Source organism: Diadema antillarum, unplaced genomic scaffold, assembly GCF_040938485.1.
Source record: "Diadema antillarum isolate AM-2024a unplaced genomic scaffold, OU_Dant_1.0 scf00000092, whole genome shotgun sequence".
Classification (NCBI taxonomy): domain Eukaryota; kingdom Metazoa; phylum Echinodermata; class Echinoidea; order Diadematoida; family Diadematidae; genus Diadema; species Diadema antillarum.
In genome coordinates this window covers 1,398,506-1,418,524 of record NW_027270981.1, presented here as the reverse complement: position 1 = coordinate 1,418,524, position 20,019 = coordinate 1,398,506, and the positions used below count along the sequence as shown (strand labels likewise).

Below are 20,019 nucleotides of genomic sequence, written 5' to 3'. Positions count from 1 at the left end.
TCCTGAAAGGGATCTGCAAAGGAATTCATCAACAAGTAGCTGCTTGAAATCCTGGAATTACTTTCTTACAGCTGTAATTACGTGTATGCACTTTTTAATGTATAACAGACATCTCTATATGATCATCACATAATCATCAGATATTATACATGACCGAGAAAAAAACACCACTTATAATACTCTGTAGATTGAATCTTATAGGCCAGGCTTTAATACAGCTGTTCATCAAAATTATGACTCAGACTCAGTCAGAGGAAGCTAACTATGTAGGCTGCCTGAAAGCTTTACTTAAAATATGCAACACAACAAGATTAGGCATAGGGGGCCTACACTGTATATAAGGGTACTAGATCTTGCGCAGGGACTTAATGGTCGCGCATAGCGAAACTACGTATAGCAAGCAATATTACGCGTAGGACTAAGCGCAAAATTTGCCGATACGCCCATGGAATAAACATACCCGACAACCGCTAAACATGAGAAGGAAGCAGGTTAGAAATTTTGATTTCGAACAAATTTCTCACTAAATTTCCAATTTTTTCGAACAAATTTTTCACTAAATTTCCAATGTTTTACCTTGTAATTTACCTACCTTAGCTTAAAATATGTTTTTAAGGATGTTGTATCCTAGACATGTCGTCTCGCTTGTCTCGTTCGTAGCCGATAGAATTCGTAATTTGTTCAATCAATCGTTTATGATATTCTACGAAAGCCAAAGCATGTTACAGCCGCAGAGGGGCAGACACTTTCACACATGAAACTACATAGGGCAGCTGCGTGACCTTTACATACTCCAAGAAATTGAATGCATGAAATTAAGTCTGACATACAAACGGCGACAGTGCACTACTCCGTCATCGTATCACTATCATCAGGAGATTCTGGGAGGTGATTTTTCTGCATTTTCGTAACATTTATTGAAAAATTCAGTATGATTGTGGAATTAAGAGCATCACAAATTTTTGCGCGCGATATCTAGACCCCTCAACCATACCATATAAATTTTAGGGAAAAGCATGTTGGCTGAAATACAAAAAAAAAGAATAAACATTAAAATTTACTAAAAATAAATGAAACCATTAATATGAGTTTCATAATAATTCAAGGTTGCAAAATTAAGCTCAGATGTAATAAGACTGGAGAAAAGACTATGTCTGGAGTAAAGCATTTAATAGAAAACACTAACAACGTTAGTTGAGATTGATGTAGCTGTAAGAGGCCTAACGTTACTTTACTGTATTTACTGAGCTGAGTTAGATGAGTACGCTAACAAAGTATTATCTCAGACACACATATTTTAAGGTACGGGACTACATGGCAACAATGTGCACTTCCAAGCTATGATGGACGTGTATATGTAGCATTAACTGTTACCTGCCTTATCTCACGAAAAATGACAACTCCAACACATCGATGCAAACACAATTTCCGCTCTTACCAATGATGTCCGGCAGTAACGGGAGCAACCTTTGTCTGCACTTTTTCACCGAACGGCAACCCCAGATAAGGCCCCGTTCACACTGACCCACCTTCACAGCACAGTGCATACAGTAGTAATCTGTATACAAGCGCCAGCGAAAGCTCGAAAGCGTGCGCGACCATTCATTCATTCATTCATTGTTCGTAAATTACCGGCAAGAAACCCGGGAATATTAGTCTTTGCCCTGTACGTTTCTCTGCGTCTCATCTGTGGATTCGGGGAAACTCTGGCTAACAGTGCTTTGAACTGTGTTAATTGTGGTGATTGATATACAACTTATCATTATTATACTTTGGCAAAGGTTTTAGACATAACATCGCATTACCTACACAAGAAATTTGGTTTTATGTTCTTTTCAATCCCTATGACCTTTTGACTTCATGATCCCAAATTCACTTGTTTCTTTCAGTGCTTCATCATGAACACATCCTGCAAGTTTGGTGAAAATGCGATTGTCTGTTCCATTTTTTTTTATTACCCCCTTTGACCTCTGACCCAATGACCCCCCTAATTATTATTATTTTTTCTTTCTTCCTTCATTAGAAACACACCCTGCAAGTTTGGTGAAAATCCGATTATCCGTTCTTGAATTATTGGGGTATATTAAGCTTATATGTCCTTGGATGACCCCCTATGATCTTTGACCTTTGACTTCATGAATCCAAAACTTGATAGCTTCTTTCCTACTTCATTATGGACGCACCCTGCAAATTTCGTGAAAATTTTTCAAACAGACAGACAGACACGACAAACACACAAACATACGGAACCGAAAACATACTCAGCCAGCCGTATAGGTTTCACCTGCTGGCGGAGGTACAAGCAGGTGAAATAAAATATGGAATATATGACATATGATACATGTAAGTATTGACGTACATAGTTATGGAAATAACACTTGTGGTCGTGTCTTTCTTCTTCCCCTCCCCACCCCCCCCCCAAAAAAAAAAGTGTTTTACTTTTTTTCTTGTATACTGTGATGATGATGTTGTTATCAATATACTCTCCTTAACCCTGACTGGGCAAATGTCATATTGGAGAGACACAAAGATGTTGTGTAGACATTTTCGTTTGGGGCACATTATACCGGGAAAAATATAACATACGATCCCTTGGTGTGCAAGCTCAATTTCCAACAAGCAATAAGTGCATTTCCACTGCTTACAAAGGGAATAAGTTAAGATTCTAGCTTAAGGTTTGCTTGTCACCTGATTAAACCCAGAAGTGGCACAAATTAGTGAAATCAAGCCGGAGCAACAACAATTTCGAAAATAAAAAGTTAAAAAAAAGTAACATACTGTGTTGCATAAGAAGTTTGTAAATAAATCTTTAACTTTTAGGAAAAAGTATAGGTTTTCTCATCCATTTTCGCACTTTTGTCATTCAATTTCAAATATTTATTAATCAATTTCGTCCCGAGAAGCAGGTGGAACGTAAATCCTAACTTCAATTTCGTCAATTGTCATTGTTATTCGTTTTTCGTCAAACATTTTCGAAGACACAGCATTCAGAATCGTCAATTTTCATTCAAATTCGTCCCTCCCGCTGACGGATCGCAGAATGTGAAGATCAAATTCGCCTTTGTTCACACAATTTCCTTAATTTTTCATTCAAATTAGTCAGATGTTGTCGATTCTTTATTTTAATGGTGAACCAACTTAAGCCGACATATTTTTAGTTTCTCTCGTATAAACTGTATCGTTACACATTCCTATATTAAAATACACACACACACAAACAAGAATGCCAACGAAAATGACTGAAGGATAAACGACAGTCAAAAGTCATAACCCAGGACAGTATGTCAGTGTCATATTCTGAACTTTTACTCGTAATGTTCATGAAGTAAAGTTTAAATTTTGTAACCTAGAAAGCAGCAAACATAATTATGTTATCCATTCTTTGACATTAAAAAGGTGATAATTCTACACTTAAATTTAGTCCTTAATCATGTTTGCCTAGAAATCGTTTGTCAGTGTTTTCGTTTGCGAGACGTACATGTATGTTTGTATTAGTGTGTATAGGTACTCGGATTGCTTGTGTGTGTGTCTGTATATGTGGTTCTGTGTGTGTGTGTGTGGGGGGGTGTACTTAGGTGTATGTTAACTCCTGAATGCAAAATGTGATCGGTTACAGGTAAAAAAAAATACACGAATGACTGGAAAATCACACCGAGTAGAGATATGAGACGAATATGAATGAAAATTTCACGAAAATGATTGACAAAAGACGAAATCGATCCTGCTGTTTTGAGTGCTGCGAGTGAGACTGACGAATTTGAATTGTAATGACGAAAATGTATACCAAATGACTAAATTGAATGGACTTTATTTGAAAATGAACGACGAAAGACGAATTTGAAAGTAAGATTGGCCTACTCTCGACATTCCGCGACGAAATTGAAGTAAAAATTTGTGAAATTGAATGAAAAAAGTTTGAAAATGAATGGGAAAACCTGTATTAAAACTTAAGGCTTCTATAACATCACTATTATCAAGAGAATTCCAGAATTTTGGTCCAGAAGAGGAGAATAAAGATTTTGCAAAAACCGTAGTCAAAGGCAAATGATTTTTATGGGATTGACGGGTTGAATATGCATGAACAGTATATGTGCGTGTGTGTGTGTGTATATACACGATTCATTGGATCACGATGATTATTTTTCTCTTCAAAGAAAACAGAGGGAAATTCATGTTGATTTCATCATGATGGGGATCACCGGGTATCCAGAGTCGGCATCATTGGAGCGAAATTAATGAGGGAGGAGGGTGGGGGGTGTGGGGGGGGGGGGGGGGGGAGGGGAGGTTCCACCTCAAATCGCCCCCCAATCGTTTGAAACGATTTGAATTGAAAATAAACTTGTTTTCGATAATGTATTACTAGCTTGTGTGCGAGTATTATTCAGATAGGAATGCACGTATGATTACATGTGTGGATCATAATGATTTTTTAATAAATTCTATTCATTTTCTATTGAAAATCATGTTTTGTGCTATCGATAGATTTCAACCAATGAAAAGATCTATAATAATCATCATTTACATACCTCTATATCGAGTCAAAACTGCAAACGAAGGTTTAGCCAAAGAAGACGCAACTATCCGTTGGTCCTCATTTAATTTTTCTGAATATAAGCCTACCACGTTACGCATCACGCATTCATTTTGTCAATTACATGTATTTTTTTAATTCCCGTTGTTAACCATTAACTTGTAGACTGTCCTCTTTGAATACAATAATATTACGTCAAATAGCTTTATTTGCATAAACATCAGTAAGATGATCCACGAATAGGACGGTCTGTGCAAAGACACAAAATATACAAGACAGACAGACAGGCAAATGACGATATAGAGAAGTATGACGGCACTTCTGAATAAGACCCACATACTGAAAAGTCCAGTTACTATGTAAAAAGCAGAACAACAGAAGTGGGTTAGGGTCGACATCGACTAACAATGACACTCCATATAACCATTTGTCATGATATTACAGCGAATGCGCAAATGTGACATTTTAGTGACCTAGTTATGCAAGTACCTGTTATATACAAGAAAAGTCAACGAATATCTTTCAAATTGTTCAAAATCAATTTCAAACTGTACATCGTAATAGATGGTAGATGGAAAATTGGCACATATCAAAATCAGAGTCACCGTGCGTGCACTAAGGGTATTCTCTGCTCTGAAACAAAGATGATAATCTATATAGCTACTGCTGGTATAACGATTTTTGAAGACAGGAGACGTAATAGGAACGATAATGATTTCAATTTCAATTTCAATTTCGCATGGCAACAACAGAGCAGTATATACAGCACAACACCCATATATACATGATAGAAAAGAATGTTCATGAACTTATTTACGGAGTGTAACTGTACGTCTTACTTTGCATTTGAAGAATGATAATGATAAACAACATGTGACTTCAGGGGAGTGATATCGATAAGAAAAACAATATCGACTTCTTGTAGGCCTACAGAACCTAATGATTATAACATCAGATATATATATATATATACATGTATATTCATTGCTGCATGTTTTCATTTAAATGTGATTGCTCCCAGCTTGTTTGCCACTGACTATTTAAAGAATTACTTTCTTTTTGTACAATTAGGATTCGGTTGCATTTCCTCCCTGCCCTTGTTGTCTCAATAAGATGTACTTCCGATGCAGTACCACGAATTAATCAATATAAACTGTAACATCAAAGTTTAATAGGATTATTGTTCAAATTCTGATAAACAACAGCATTCTCAGCGGAAGCCCGTTTCAGCGTGTAATTGAAAACATTTATCGATCATGTCATTCTCTTATCAATGAAATTGTTTATATAGCGATTCCATCAATGCTAAACCAGACCAACATGTAATTTACCTGCACAATAAACACCTCAAGAAAGTACCAATACACATTTTCTCCCCTTACATTTGACATATAAGGTATTCCATGTAAATGAATACCAGCTCTACCCTGGTCCCAGACTCCAATCAGAGTCAAACTCTTCTTTTGATGTTCACGAAATTGTTTTGTTCTCTGCTATTTATAGTCCAGGCAATATCGCTGTTATGCTTTATGTTATCACGAGCAGTGTCACGGTTTTTAGGAAGTAAGCAATATTCTTACATTAATTTGAATATTCCTCTTTCTTTGCATCGTATATTTTGTATCTATTTGTTATGTGCATTCTACCTGGAAAAGCAGCCACAATAAGAAATAAAACCAAACCACACACAAACTAAAAAATAGTATTACACTGTCAGTCTAGATTCATAAAGTTCGTCATAGTATTTCATAACTGCATCCGTGCATCTGATGACGTCAGGAGTCACATGGTCCCGAGAAGGCATGGGACCCGGAGACCCAAATGTCCCGGTCGTTAATGCCCTGTCGTAGAAACATTTGATGCTTTGGATTAAATCCTCTCCGGCCACATTCCATTTACCGGTCAACGACATGGACGCGTCCCACTTTAATAAGGATTCGTCGTAAGGTAGCCCGATAGCTTCGCAGTATTTCGGCAACAGTTCGGCCGGATTCGACAACAGGTCGTCAGCATCGATCACGATCGGGTCACTGTCGAGGTTCTCACGAACGTACTTCCAGAGTTCGTAGAGCTCCCCGAAAGCCAGCTGGGATGGATCCATGAAGATATAGTCCCGTCCTACATCTACAGTTTTCTCGTCCGACGATTCACCGCAGATCGTGCCCAGCTCACTAAACCGTGAGTAGGTCGCCTTGCGTAGCGAGGTGAACACTCGGAGAGGATGTCTGATGAGAAATGTGTGCTTGTATCCTTTGGGCAGAAATTCAAAGTTACAGCTTTTCATCGCGGTTGCCATATCCTTGACGAAAACATGTTTGCCTGTAGAACGCTCAAGGAGACGCTGGATGGACGCGTATCTGATAAAGAAAATTGAAGTTCACACGTTGATCACGATGTGGCGCCCTCAGACTTGTAAGAACTAAGGTCCATTTTTAAAGTGTTTATGAAGGTTAAAATATTATAGAAATTGTGTTTATCATGAAAATTTTGTCTGTTAATTTTTTGGGTATTTTTCGAACGGCCAAAAGTGTGTGTGTGTGTGTTGCCGCATTCCAAATCCCCCCCCCCCCCGTTCCGCGGCCCCTGTATGCCAGTGCATGGAACATGAATTTAAAGTAATGAAAACCCAGTGATTTAACTTTTTGTCTGTTTTTGAGGGGGTTGTTGTTTGATCATGCCACATTACATCTATAATCACATGCATCGTATAAGTATAATCATTAAGCAAAATCAAACCAGGCCATTTGTGATCCCTCCCCCCCCCCCCCACATGCACCCGATTTTCCCTTCGTGAGTAAATCCTTGGAAAACGGTTATTTTAGCCGTTTTGTCACAAAGATATGTACATGATATTCTTGAAAATAAAATCAGTTGTAGAAATAGGTTGAAATTAAATTTGGAGTTATCTGTCAATCATCATTAAAACCGCATAATGTTAAGATCTATTAAGATTTGATTAGTAACTGATTGCTTTTTAGGCATGTCATATAGTTTATCCGAAGACGATGTCGTATAAGTCAGGATTGGGCACGTGGGTTGGGTGTATTAGGCTACTTACGACAAGTGTCGAGGCTTGAGGGCATTCCATCGCCTGACTGCCTGTAAATAGTCCGCTGCTTGCTGATAGAGGTCTTCGTTTCCTTCGTATTCCTTCGGATCGTTAGGTTGCGGTCCCTGGCAATCACGGTTTCCGTGCCTAGGCAGTAGAAGTAAGGTTCGAACCACACCTCGATGCCGTCGATGGCGGAAAAACACTTCGTCACCGCACTGGAGATGGTGCGCGGAACGCACCACATGATGGTACGGCTCCGTGCCTCGGGAGGAGTTCCACCGCCGGGGTCGGACCCCGTATTTGCAGTTAATGTAGCCACACATGACGGCGGTATTCCTTTATTGGAGGACTCCATATTGAAATTTAGATTATCTTTGTATTTCGAAAAAGTTTGAAAATATTGCGAATGCGTCTGCAGTCACAAGACACAGCGTTATTGTCATGAGATTAGGTCCTATGCGTTACACGCATCACGCGGAGGAATCGTTGCAGAACTTACTCAATTAGTATTGCTTGCCGTGACTGTCTGTATTGACGATTGCGAGTTACATTGAAATCATTATCAGTATAAACATAATCAATGAGAGAGGTCTTTGTCACTCAAGTGCACCTGAGAGTGAACCTTAGCACCGCTCACAGCGATTAAAGAGCAATTTCCACACCATGAACATTTGGGTTCTGATAAAAAAAAAAAAGTTGTCGCTGCCTCTACTTTAAAGACCTGTGAAAATGGTTTCAGTTTTATGGAGTAGCTATATGGGTTGAGTCTTTTACATTTTATGATTTTCCACTTTAGAAAGTTTTCGACGACTGCTGAAACTTTATCTTCCAGAAAAATGAATAGTTTGTCACATTATATTTCAAGGAGATATGACATATTGTAGACTGATGTAAGTGCATTCTGTGACTTAAACATTTATGTTAAGGTTTCTGTATGCACGCGATTTCCTCTCTTGTTTTCTACTGTTGTTGATCAGGAGATGTATGTTACGAATGTAAAATGCGGAAACTCAAGACACAAAACGAAATGAAGTGAAAATGATACACTGTTTTCAAAATCATTAGACTGACAGCATATAAGAGATCATCTCTGTTTCAAAGCAGAATAAACAACCTTTACACATGCGACTCTAGTTTTTCAGGTGCCAACTTTCCTTTGACATCTAACATAGCATACTTAACTGATTATTCATGAAAATGTTACATTTGAAAGCAGTTCCTTGAATTCGCATAAGATTGAATATCAAGAAAGTAAATGGTTACGGAGTCGTCATGTTTGTCAAAGTCGACTGTAATCCACCGATATTTTTCTTCACCGCTTTTCATTTTTCTCTCTTTCATTCATGTTTTACCTCAATGTCAAAATGTCCACCAAATTTGATTTTAATTGCTTCAAGATTGTGGAAGCAGTTCACTCCACAAGATTTTCAAGAAAACATGCAGTTACCATGGCAACGCCTTGTCGGGTACAAATACAAAGAGTGTCTTGCATAACTACACCTATAGATCATTATACATATCAAATTTGAAAAATAAATTGATAAAATACTGTGGAAGTATAGTTCGCTCTACAAGGTTTTTGGGAAAATTGTGGTTACCATGCCAACACTTTCTCCGACAAACACACAAAAAAGACATGTCTTGCACATCTACACCTCAATGTCATCATGTACTCTAAGTTCATCTGAGTTGCTTCAATACTGTAGAAGGACTTCGCGACGCAAGATTTGCAACGGACAGCCCGACCGCCCGACCGACCGCCCGCACGCTGATTCCTATATACCCTTCGTGCATGCGGGGATATAACGAAAAAGTAACAGCATTTTATAAATTCTCAAGCTTCCCCAAAAGAGTGACATTGGTGACAAACACACATGGAAAATTCGAATAATTGATGATGTCATAGTCTTCCATTGACCAGCACATCAATTTCACTAGATTTCCCTTTTTGACATGAAATCAGTTAAAATGATTTCTGTTGTCTCGTCAAATTGTAGCAGTTTTGAACTAACCCATCATCGGTGGCTTCTTTAGGTGTAAACAGTGGCGTATCTAGGGGGGGGGGGCAAGGGGGGCACGTGCCCCGGGCGCCACTCCTTGGGGGCGCAAAAAAAAAAAAACGAAGAAGAAAAAAAAAGAAAAAAAGAAAAAGAAAAGAAAAAAGAAAAGAAGAAGAAGAAGAAGAAACTCACCGGAAACGTGGGGGGGGGGGAGGAAGAATGGTGGGGGGGGGGGGCAGAAAACGAAATAAAAAAAAGATAAAAACAAAACATAACGATGACTCGGACAAAATGACAATGTTTATTGTGTTCACACAAGAATTCCATGTTATGTAAGCTGAAATACAACAATTTTCGGCTCGCTCGCTGCGCTCGCTCTCTAAATTTCATATAGAAGAAGAAGGTAAGAACAAAATGTGATGATGACGCGGACAAAATGACAATGTCTATTGTGCTCACACATGTCATTTTATATTTAGCAGGCAAAATGTTTCACGGAGCAGCGGCTGCAATTTCTTTCGTTCTGAAGCGATCGCCAATTGGATCAAAAGAAGGCGCCAACGGTTTCGAACATACGGGGGGGGGGCGCCAAAAAAAATCAAACAAGATAAGAACAAAACGTACTGATGACGTGGAAATATACAAATTTCGGCTCACTCGCTCGTACTAATTTAGAGTATTTCTTCAAGTCCTCAGTTTGTTGGTAAAAATCGTTATCTATAAGGCCGTCACTATATCTTGATTGATTAGAATTGTAAGATTTGATAAGCAAAAAATGACAAGAGTTCAATGTTTTGTAAGCTGAAATACAAAAATTTTCGGCTAGCTCGCTGCGCTCGCTCGCCAAAATTTATCAAAACAAAAAGGAGATAAGAACAAAACGTGATGATGACGCGGAAATGTACAACTTTCGGCTCACTCGCTCGTACTAATTTAGAGTATTTTTTCAAGTCTTCAGCTTGTTGGTAAAAATCGTTATCTATAAGGCCGTCATTATATTTTGATTAGAATTGTAAGATTTGATAAGCAAAAAAATACAAGAGTTCCATGTTTTGTAAGCTGAAATACAAAAATTTTCGGCTCGCTCGCTGCGCTCGCTCGCCAAAATTTATCAAGAACAAAACGTGATGATGACACGGAAATAAAAATACAAATTTCGGCTCACTCGCGCGTCCATGGGGGGCATTTCATGAAGCAATTTGTCAGATATTTCGTCTGACAAACTGTTAAAAGCTACTGAAATCCTTGCCTCTGATTGGCTGAAAGCAAATTTTGTCCGACAAGTTGCTTCATGACAAAATGCTTCATGAAATGCCCCCCCCCCTTTAGAATATTTTTTAAAGTACTCAGTTTGTTGATATAGATAAATCGTTATCTATAAGGCCGTCACTATCTTGATTAGAATTGTAAGATTTGATAAGCAAAAAATGACAAGAATGCCATGTTTTGTCAGCTGAAATACAACAATTTTCGGCTCGCTCGCTGCGCTCGCTCGCCAAAATTTATCAAAATTCATTACATTTAAATCACCCTCAAAAGACCCTTTTAAGGGCTTGAAAAGCATATCATGTGGACTTTGCTTAGAGTCCCTACCGGGATGGGGTTGGGGTTGAACACTAGTCTTTTTCAGAAATTAGGGGCGCAATTTTCGCGCTTGCCCCGGGCGCCGTTTTCCCTAGATACGCCACTGGGTGTAAAGGGGTTGCAGTCAATAAATCGTGACCTGAAAACAAGATTTAGATATAGTTTACGCACGGATGACATTGTTTCTTCTAATTGAACAGCGTGTGTGTGCTTTTGCATGCGATCAATGCCACTGTTCGATGAAAACGTGTAAAACTTTGAAATCTCATAGTTTCATTGCGTTAGTGCCGAATGGGATGAAACTTTTTACCCACGCCGATGAAAATCGGCAGGGGGTTATGTAAAGGGTTCCGTATGTTTGTTTGTTTGTTTGTTTGTTTGTTTGTTTTTTTTTTTTTGTTTTTTTGTTTGTTTGTTTGTTTGTTTGTTTGTTTGTTTGTTTGTGTACAAGATAACAAGAGAACGGGTAAACGGATTTGCACGAAATGTTCAGGGAATGTTTGGATAATGACAGGAAAGAATCGATTAGATTTTGGTGATAATCGGTTGACCCTTGCAAATTCTGTGTGACCTTGAAGTTTTGACCCCATGGTATAGTGACCATTCCGAAAATTTCCCGTTTCTCACTTTGCGATTTTCCGCTACCATACGAAGACATAAACTCCCCAACGATCCGACTTCGCTGCTCAAATGTTCGTAAGAATTCCGAAATTTACGTTTAGGCCTATTTGAGGGACTATGTCCTTCTAGATTTATGAAAGTTCGTTCTCCGTCATCACAAACTGGCCCGTATTTTGATGATTTTTCAAATTAACATTGATTGTTTTTTTCGTTGGAGGAGCATTTTGCTCGGTCGCAGTCACACTGCACGATATGCGTGCTCAATGTCAATGCGTGTGCAAGGCCGCTGAAAATGCATCGCGCTCTACACTGTTGGTGCAAAATTGCACCGGGGACGTTGCGGCGCTCGTTGGTGGCCGAATACTGGTGCAGTAGACATTTGCATTCAACCCTTGCATTGAATAATTCCCGTAGACACTAATCATAGGGGTAATTGCCTAGGGGGTACGTAAATTTTGTTTTTCTTTTTTGCTTTTGTGGATACCATCAAAGATCGTACACTCATACGACCTTTGATATTTGATGATTTTTCAAATTAACATTGATTGTTTTTTTCGTTGGAGGAGCATTTTGCTCGGTCGCAGTCACACTGCACGATATGCGTGCTCAATGTCAATGCGTGTGCAAGGCCGCTGAAAATGCATCGCGCTCTACACTGTTGGTGCAAAATTGCACCGGGGACGTTGCGGCGCTCGTTGGTGGCCGAATACTGGTGCAGTAGACATTTGCATTCAACCCTTGCATTGAATGATTCCCGTAGACACTAATCATAGGGGTAATTGCCTAGGGGGTACGTAAATTTTGTTTTTCTTTTTTGCTTTTGTGGATACCATCAAAGATCGTACACTCATACGACCTTTGATATCATCACACTCTCGGCTTGCTATAATCAAAATATCCCGCAAGAAAACGGCGTATTTCTCGATTTTTAGCGCTTTTTCCGCGACCCGTCGCGTAGACAATACTCTTTAAACTGGACTTAATTCGCGCGCGCTTGGAAAAGTTCCGATTCTGCACTTTTGACGGTGGAATTTGGGATTTTCGATGGATTTTTGGAGGAGACTTAAGGACTTTCCTGTACGTGAATGAGTGTTAATACCGTATGTGTAATTATGTGATTTGCGTGTGATGTGACTGTAGAACCAAAGATCGTACACTTCAGTGTACGATCTTTGGTAGAACTCACTGGCTGGTGATAAAGCACACTGGCAATTAAGTGGCCGAATTCTGGTAGATGACCGAATGCACATTATGTTTACCCCGACTTTGTACGTAGGCGTGGGTCTGCCGCCTTTGACGGCCCCTCTCTAGTTTCATTGTGTTTGTCTGCTGATACTTTATTCATGAAAGTCAGCTTCAAATTGGCGTTCATTCGACTTAAAGAGTTCGAGTAAATCAGACAAATAAAATGAAACAACTTTGATTAAAATCGGACATGATGTTAGAAAGTTATAGACTCTAATTTGGTACGAGTGTTGTAACCCAATGGTCATAATCAGACGCAACCAGTGTTTTTCTTGGTTCCAAGCAGAAAATAGTCAAGACAGAAACAAAACAAAAAAAGTCATCTCTCTTAATCAATCAAAATTCAAAGTGACTGATCAAGCAATACTGCATAAAGTGCGAATAACCGTACTTATTATCACATAGTCCATGCAATATTATGTTATTTTTTTCAACATTAATATATTCTGTGGTAACTGCTTTTACGGAATTGACAAGCGAGTTCTATCTTGTTCCTTTGTTACTCTATAGCTAGAGAAAGTTTTACGCATGGTGATACAGAAGCAAATAGTATTATACTACACTTTTAGTCTTGATTGATAAAGTTCGTCGTAGTATTTCATGACTGTATCCGTGCATCTGATGACGTCAGGAGTCACATGATCCCGAGAAGGCATGGGACCCGGAGGCGCAAATATCCCAGTCGTTAATGCCCTGCCGTAGAAATCCTTGATGCTCCCCAGCAAATCCTCTCCGGCGACATTCCATTTCTCGGTCAACGCCATGGACGCGTCCCACTTTAACAAGGATTCGTCGTAAGGTAGCCCGATCGCTTCGCAGTACTTCGGCAACAGTTCGGCCGGATTCGACAACAGGTCGTCGGCATCGATCACGATCGGGTCACTGTCGAGATTCTCGCGAACGTACTTCCAGAGTTCGTAGAGCTCACCGAAAGCCAGCTGGGAGGGATCCATGAAGATATAGTCCCGTCCTACATCAAAAGTTTTCTCTTCTGAAGATTCACCGCGGAGCATTCCCATCTCACCAAACGTTGTGTAGGTCGCCTTTCGGAGCGAGGTGAACACTCGGAGAGGGTGTCTTATCAGAAATGTGTGCTTGTATCCTTTTGGCAGAAATTCAAAGTTACAGCTTTTCATACCGGTCCCCATATCCTTGACGAAAACATGCTTGCCAGTAGAATGCTCGAGGAAACTCTTGATAGACGCGTATCTGCGAAGAAAATTTCAGGTAAAACAACATGATTATTCGTTAAGAAATAATGAAGATTTTTTTCCAAGCGCTTAGGCCTATAACAGTTACATGGAAAATGTGTAAATAATCTAAATTTCGTCTCTCGAGAAGACGTTCAAGAAAGATAAACAAAGTAACAAGTTTAATAGATTGATATCAATGGGCTGTGTGACTCGTAGGTGTCAGTCTCGTGAAGTGCACCCATTTTCTTATACCTTAAGTTCAATTTTACTGAAACTGCGACAATTCTGCTCATCTGATTTTTATTCTGTTCATGGCAGATAATTTTACAATATTGAGGAAAATCCTCTTTCCTCTCGAACAGATGTAAAGGAGCTGAGGCCTAGATAGTAGGTATGGTCAATCCACGTTGCGGAGTGACAACTGCATTAGTTTGATTTGCTTTTGTTTCGGGGTGTCTTCTTTTTTATTCTTTTTATTTTTACTCCACTTATTATTATTATTATTATTGAAATTTCGGGAGACGTTCTAATGATAAAACTGGGAGGAAAATGAATATCTTTGTAAATACATAAATACATAAATACATAAATAAGTAGAACGTTTGAAATTTTTTTCCCTTTATGAATTTCGTGCATCATCTTGCAATCATCATTAAGACAACCACTTGTCAAGGTCAATTATGATACCACCTGATCAATTGATTGTTTTTTCATGTCACCATAAAGGAAGACGGGGTATAGCAGTGAGAATGGAGTCTGTGTATTGGGTGTATCATTCTTCTGAGGCACACTTACGACAAGTGTTGAGGCTTGAGGGCGTTGCATCTCCAGAGACCTCGAAGATAGTCCGCTGCCTGCTGGAAGAGGTTTTCGTTCCCTTCGTATTCCTTCGGGATCGTTAGGTTGAGGTCGCTGGCACTCACTGTCTCTGTAGCCAGGCAGTAGAAGTAAGGTTCGAACCACACCTCGATTCCGTCGATGGCGGAAAAACACTTCGTCACGGCACTGGAGATGGTGCGCGGAACGCACCACATGATGGTACGGCTCTGATCGGAAGGAGTTCCGCCGAGACCGGGTCCTATACCAGCTGCAGTTGGTGTAGTCACATGTGACGGCAATACTCTTTTGTCAGAGGACTCCATATTGAAATGTAGAATATCTTTTAAATCAGCTCTCGTTGCTCTATAAAAAAACCCCGAAACAACCCATATATATTGCGAATGCGTGCGATCACAAGACACAACGTATCGCTTTTTAGGAATTATTGCGACATTTACACTCGTCAAGGTAGAGGACCGAATCATGACAGAGGTTCTTGAGTTATTGCTTGCTCAATGATAACGGTATAGACCCTATGTAGACAAGCCCGTCTTGTAATGAAATCATGTTTGCACTTGTCAATGACAGAGATGTTTTTTTACAAGTGCACCTCAGAGTGAACTTTACCACAGCTTATAACAATTCCACGTCTTAAGCATTATGGCTATGAGAGAGAGTAAAGTCAATAGCGATCACTGCCCTTCTAGCGCAAATTTAATATTGCTTGCACTTTGAACAGTGTAAGCTTGATCAGTCGCTTTGAGTGTTGGTAGACCGGTTTGTTTTGTTTTGCTTTTGTTTCTGTTTGTTTTGTTTTGTTGGGGTGTTTTTTTTTTTGGTTTTTTTTGCTGCTGCTTTGAAAAAAAAAGAGAGAAATATCGTCATTTTCCATTCTGTAACTACCTCGACAATCCCCTATACAGTCAAAGTTGATGTCCCTGTCAATGTCAGTGTCCATGTGTATGTCCCTGTCTTTGTGTCTGTTTTTGACTGTCTATATCTCTACCTTTGCCCTTGTCCTTACGTCGGTTTTGTATTTTTTATTTGCTATGATACTGCATATTATGGAATATCAAAATTATTTGTATTGAGGGCACACTCGTCACAAGTTTTTGCGCTTCTAGAGATGTGCCGCAGTATTTTCAAATTGATCGCATGTTACTTATACTTATATGTATCTATATTTGCAGGAAATAAATGTCATTGAACCATGAATCATGAACCATGAGTATTCTGTGAAAAAAAAGTGATACTCAAAATTTGCACAACTTTTTTATTTCCTGACCGATTATATTCGACTGATTCGCTCTATCTGTATTCATAATGGTGAAAATGTCAGTGAGAGACTATGGCGTTAACATCATCCCGTTTTCCATACACATTGCGACTACTAGGCCTACACAGTTTTGTGTGGCAATGCGTGAAACTTTTGAATTTCTGTAACTTTTTTATTTTTTATGTAATTCTGATGCAAAAGTCTGCCATATTTCTCTGTTCGCCGGCTTCTCTCTAACTTTTAAAGTCCTATTCCATGCCACTGTGAAGTTGACTTTCATTAAAAGAAGATTTAATTGTGATCTATACTCTTTTCATCAAAGGCAAATTGTGGAATTGCGCTTTAAAGTAAACTTGAACGCTGTATGTGTGGAATCGCATTTTCAAAAGCTGGTTCCCAAGTCCAAGCCTTGATCACGACCAATGTTTACTCTATCAAAAAAAAAAAGAAAAACAGTTCTCCCTTTCCTGTTCTGTCTCTCTCTCTGTCTCTCGATCAGCCTGATACATGCTTGAAGAAAGAAAGGAAGAAAGAGTTACAGAGGGAGGAATGACATATACCCATATGTATGTATATATATATATATATATACATATATATATATGAATATATATATATATATATAATGATATACAAATAAATAAATATATATTAATATATATATATCATATTATATGCATATAATAGATATAGATGAAGATATAATAGATGTTAATAATTCCTCCCGCTAACTCACTCTTCCTCTTCAGCCACTTTTTCACTGAACAATATTACATGTATTTTACATGTATCAAACTGATTTGTGTGTGTGTGTGTGTGTGTGTGTGTGTTTGTGTTTTTGCGAGGTGAGACGAAGTTTAACTGTCTGAAATATGTTTTTCCCCACTAAATTAATAACAAACTGTAATTGCACGAATCATAATTGGACTAGGCAAGGACTGGAGAGATGTGCATCAAAGCTTTGAGACGTTTGTCAGTAGGCCTATATTAATTAATCATAGGTAATGCAAGCATGACACGATCAATCACATTTCCTTTCAAGTCGCTACGCTGCTTTTCATATTTTTGTCACATCAGGGGGGCATTTCATGAAGCGTTTTGTCAGGTATTTCGTCTGACAAAATGTTAAAAGCTACGGAAATCCTTGCACCTGATTGGCTGAGAGCAAAATTTGTCCGACAAGTTGTCGGACAAAAGTGCATCATGAAATGCCCCCCAGAACTCGAAAAAGCCAAATGACATTAAAAACTGCATGCATTAAAATTACATCGACATTGTCAAATACTCGAAGCAAATGCTTCTGCTAAATTGTTCCATAATGATATGAATATAATATAGTTTAAACTTTGATAATATTTTGGTGCAGATTTCATATTGAACTTTCACATAAATAGATATTTGTTACACAAATATTTGCAACAGAGCCAACAACGACAAGACGTTATCATTAGATTGTATAGGGAAACAAGTTCGTGGTTATCAGCATAGTTCGCTGGAACGGGGCTTCCTGTCACGTGACACAGTGTTTTCGAACTTTGAATGGCGTCTGGTTCAGGAAGAAGAGGACAAACCAACAGCACATTAATAGGGATCTGATCGAAAAGTGGAAATACAATACACAACGATGTCTGAATAGCTACGGTACAGCTATGAGAGATATTACAGTTTAACAACGAAAGTAAGCTTCGTGAAACATTGTTTAGTTCAGTTCAGTTCATTTTTATCTTTGATTTTCATTGTCAATACAGCACTAAAAGTATAAAAATAACAAAACCTTGGAATAATCATATGAACAATACACGCATCAACATACGTTGTATGCAGAATCATATCGTACGATGTATGACATAGTAATAGTGTAGTACGTTGTATACTCATATACTAAGGCAGCCAATATTGTCTGTCGGATAACAAACAAAACAAAACAAACCGAAAAATATAAAGCTATAATGTGTTGGTGCGGCCATGCGTATGCGTGTTATTAATTTTCCCTAACGATAATCATTCACTCAATCATTGTAGGATTTGATCATTAGTTTTGATGACTAAGATTTCGGCCTAAATGCATGAGTATCACCAGCTTTCTCTTTATCATTTTCCCTCTCAGGGGGTTCTCCAAATTACATGTAGCCCTCAATAGGCCGGATGCATAAAAGCTAGTAATTAGATAAGATTGAGAACATTATCTATCTATTACAGAACATGAAATCAAAGCCCACGAGTTCGACATTGAAAACAGGTCCATGAGTCATACAGCTCACGAGTCATACAGCCCATGAGTTCTACACTAGGTAAATAAAGCCCAGTTCGACGTATAGGTAAAAACAGCCCACGAGTTCGATAGATACAACACGGGACTTAATGTGTCGGTCTCGTGGGCCTTGTTAGCTTAGTGTCGAACTCATGGGCTGTATGACTCGTGAGCTGTATAACTCATGGGCTGTATGACTTGTGCAGGGATGCCAAGTTCAAATTTTTTTATGAGTGAGATTTTCACGACTCGGCATCTCGGCGAGCGAATGTGCGCACAAGCGAGGGTGTGGGAGGCTCCCCCTCCTGGCCTCCCACGGTAGGGAGCTTTTTCAATTTTTAGCTCTTAATGGTGCGATCAGGTGCATACTTAAGTGACTATTTTTTACTTATTTTGAAAGACAGAAGGAAAATATACCTTCAATTGTAACTATCACTTTAATCCTTTGGGCTATGCTCCTTATTATGGGCCCAAATTGCAGACTTTGAACGATGCGTGAGAAAAATGGGTACCATGCGTGAGATCGTGAGACGACCCCTAAATGCTTGAGTCTCACTCAGAATGCGTGAGACTTGGTAGCTCTGCTTGTGAGCTGTATGACTCGTGCGCTGTATGACTCGTGGGTGTCGGTCTCGTGACGTGCACCCACATTAGATGTTAGGATATGGCTTTAAAATGATCGAATTTGTTACTTTCACTCAATTCAGAGTATAATTATAATTCTTTTGATGATTCTAGGATTATTTTAAAAAAATGAAGGTGTTTTAACCATATCCCCGATTGGAGCACTTTGCGAGAATGTGTGTGTGTGTGTTTGTGTGTGTGTGTGTGTGTGTGTGTGAATGTTTATTGCAGTGCGTGGTACACGAACAAATTAAAACAAGAATGACTTGCTGGGAGCAAAGTTATGAGTATACTGTTGACTAGAGATCTCCCTCTATCGACAAGGTGTCAACAGCAATGAATGTTGAAGCATCTACAGCTCATAAACAAGATCATGATTTTTAGACGAGTGTTTTTGGCAGTCTATTCTTAAAGGTATTGTTTACCATTGGGAGCAGTGATTTAAAAAAAAATATTCGAGTTATCATATTTTGATGCATATGTGTCTGTCATGTAATTTGTACATGTATCACAAAATATTCTACCAAATATAAATTTTGCAATGAAGCCTAAAAAATAAGGAGATATCACTATTTTTCTGATTAAACCATAACTGTAGGCGGTTTAGCCTAGAAACAATTTTATTATAACTATCGTTTACATTTTGTATATCTAACAATACTTAACATTGATTATACTGATTAACATTATTACATTGGTGTCTCCATCCCTAACTCACATTTTGGAACTACATTGTATTTTGAAGCACTAAAGCTGGGTTTTTGAATCTGCAAATGGTAAATAATGCCTTTAAAACTATTTACAGAAGTTGCTGAGATGACGC

General features: G+C 38.7%; 2 protein-coding genes across 2 annotated transcripts; both read right to left on the bottom strand.

Annotated features, from left to right (window-relative positions):
• Nucleotides 1–6,236: 6,236 nt before the first annotated feature.
• Nucleotides 6,237–7,938, bottom strand: LOC139718288 (uncharacterized). The gene is made up of 2 exons (XM_071629772.1): nucleotides 7,586–7,938; nucleotides 6,237–6,888 (listed from the first exon to the last, which is right to left on the bottom strand). The coding sequence occupies exons 1-2, from the start codon at nucleotides 7,936–7,938 to the stop codon at nucleotides 6,237–6,239; spliced, it is 1,005 nt and encodes a 334-aa protein (XP_071485873.1).
• Nucleotides 7,939–13,571: 5,633 nt separating this feature from the next.
• LOC139718306 (uncharacterized) lies at nucleotides 13,572–15,525 on the bottom strand. Its single transcript, XM_071629789.1, has 2 exons — nucleotides 15,022–15,525; nucleotides 13,572–14,242 (listed from the first exon to the last, which is right to left on the bottom strand). The coding sequence occupies exons 1-2, from the start codon at nucleotides 15,366–15,368 to the stop codon at nucleotides 13,591–13,593; spliced, it is 999 nt and encodes a 332-aa protein (XP_071485890.1). The 5' UTR covers nucleotides 15,369–15,525; the 3' UTR covers nucleotides 13,572–13,590.
• Nucleotides 15,526–20,019: the final 4,494 nt, after the last annotated feature.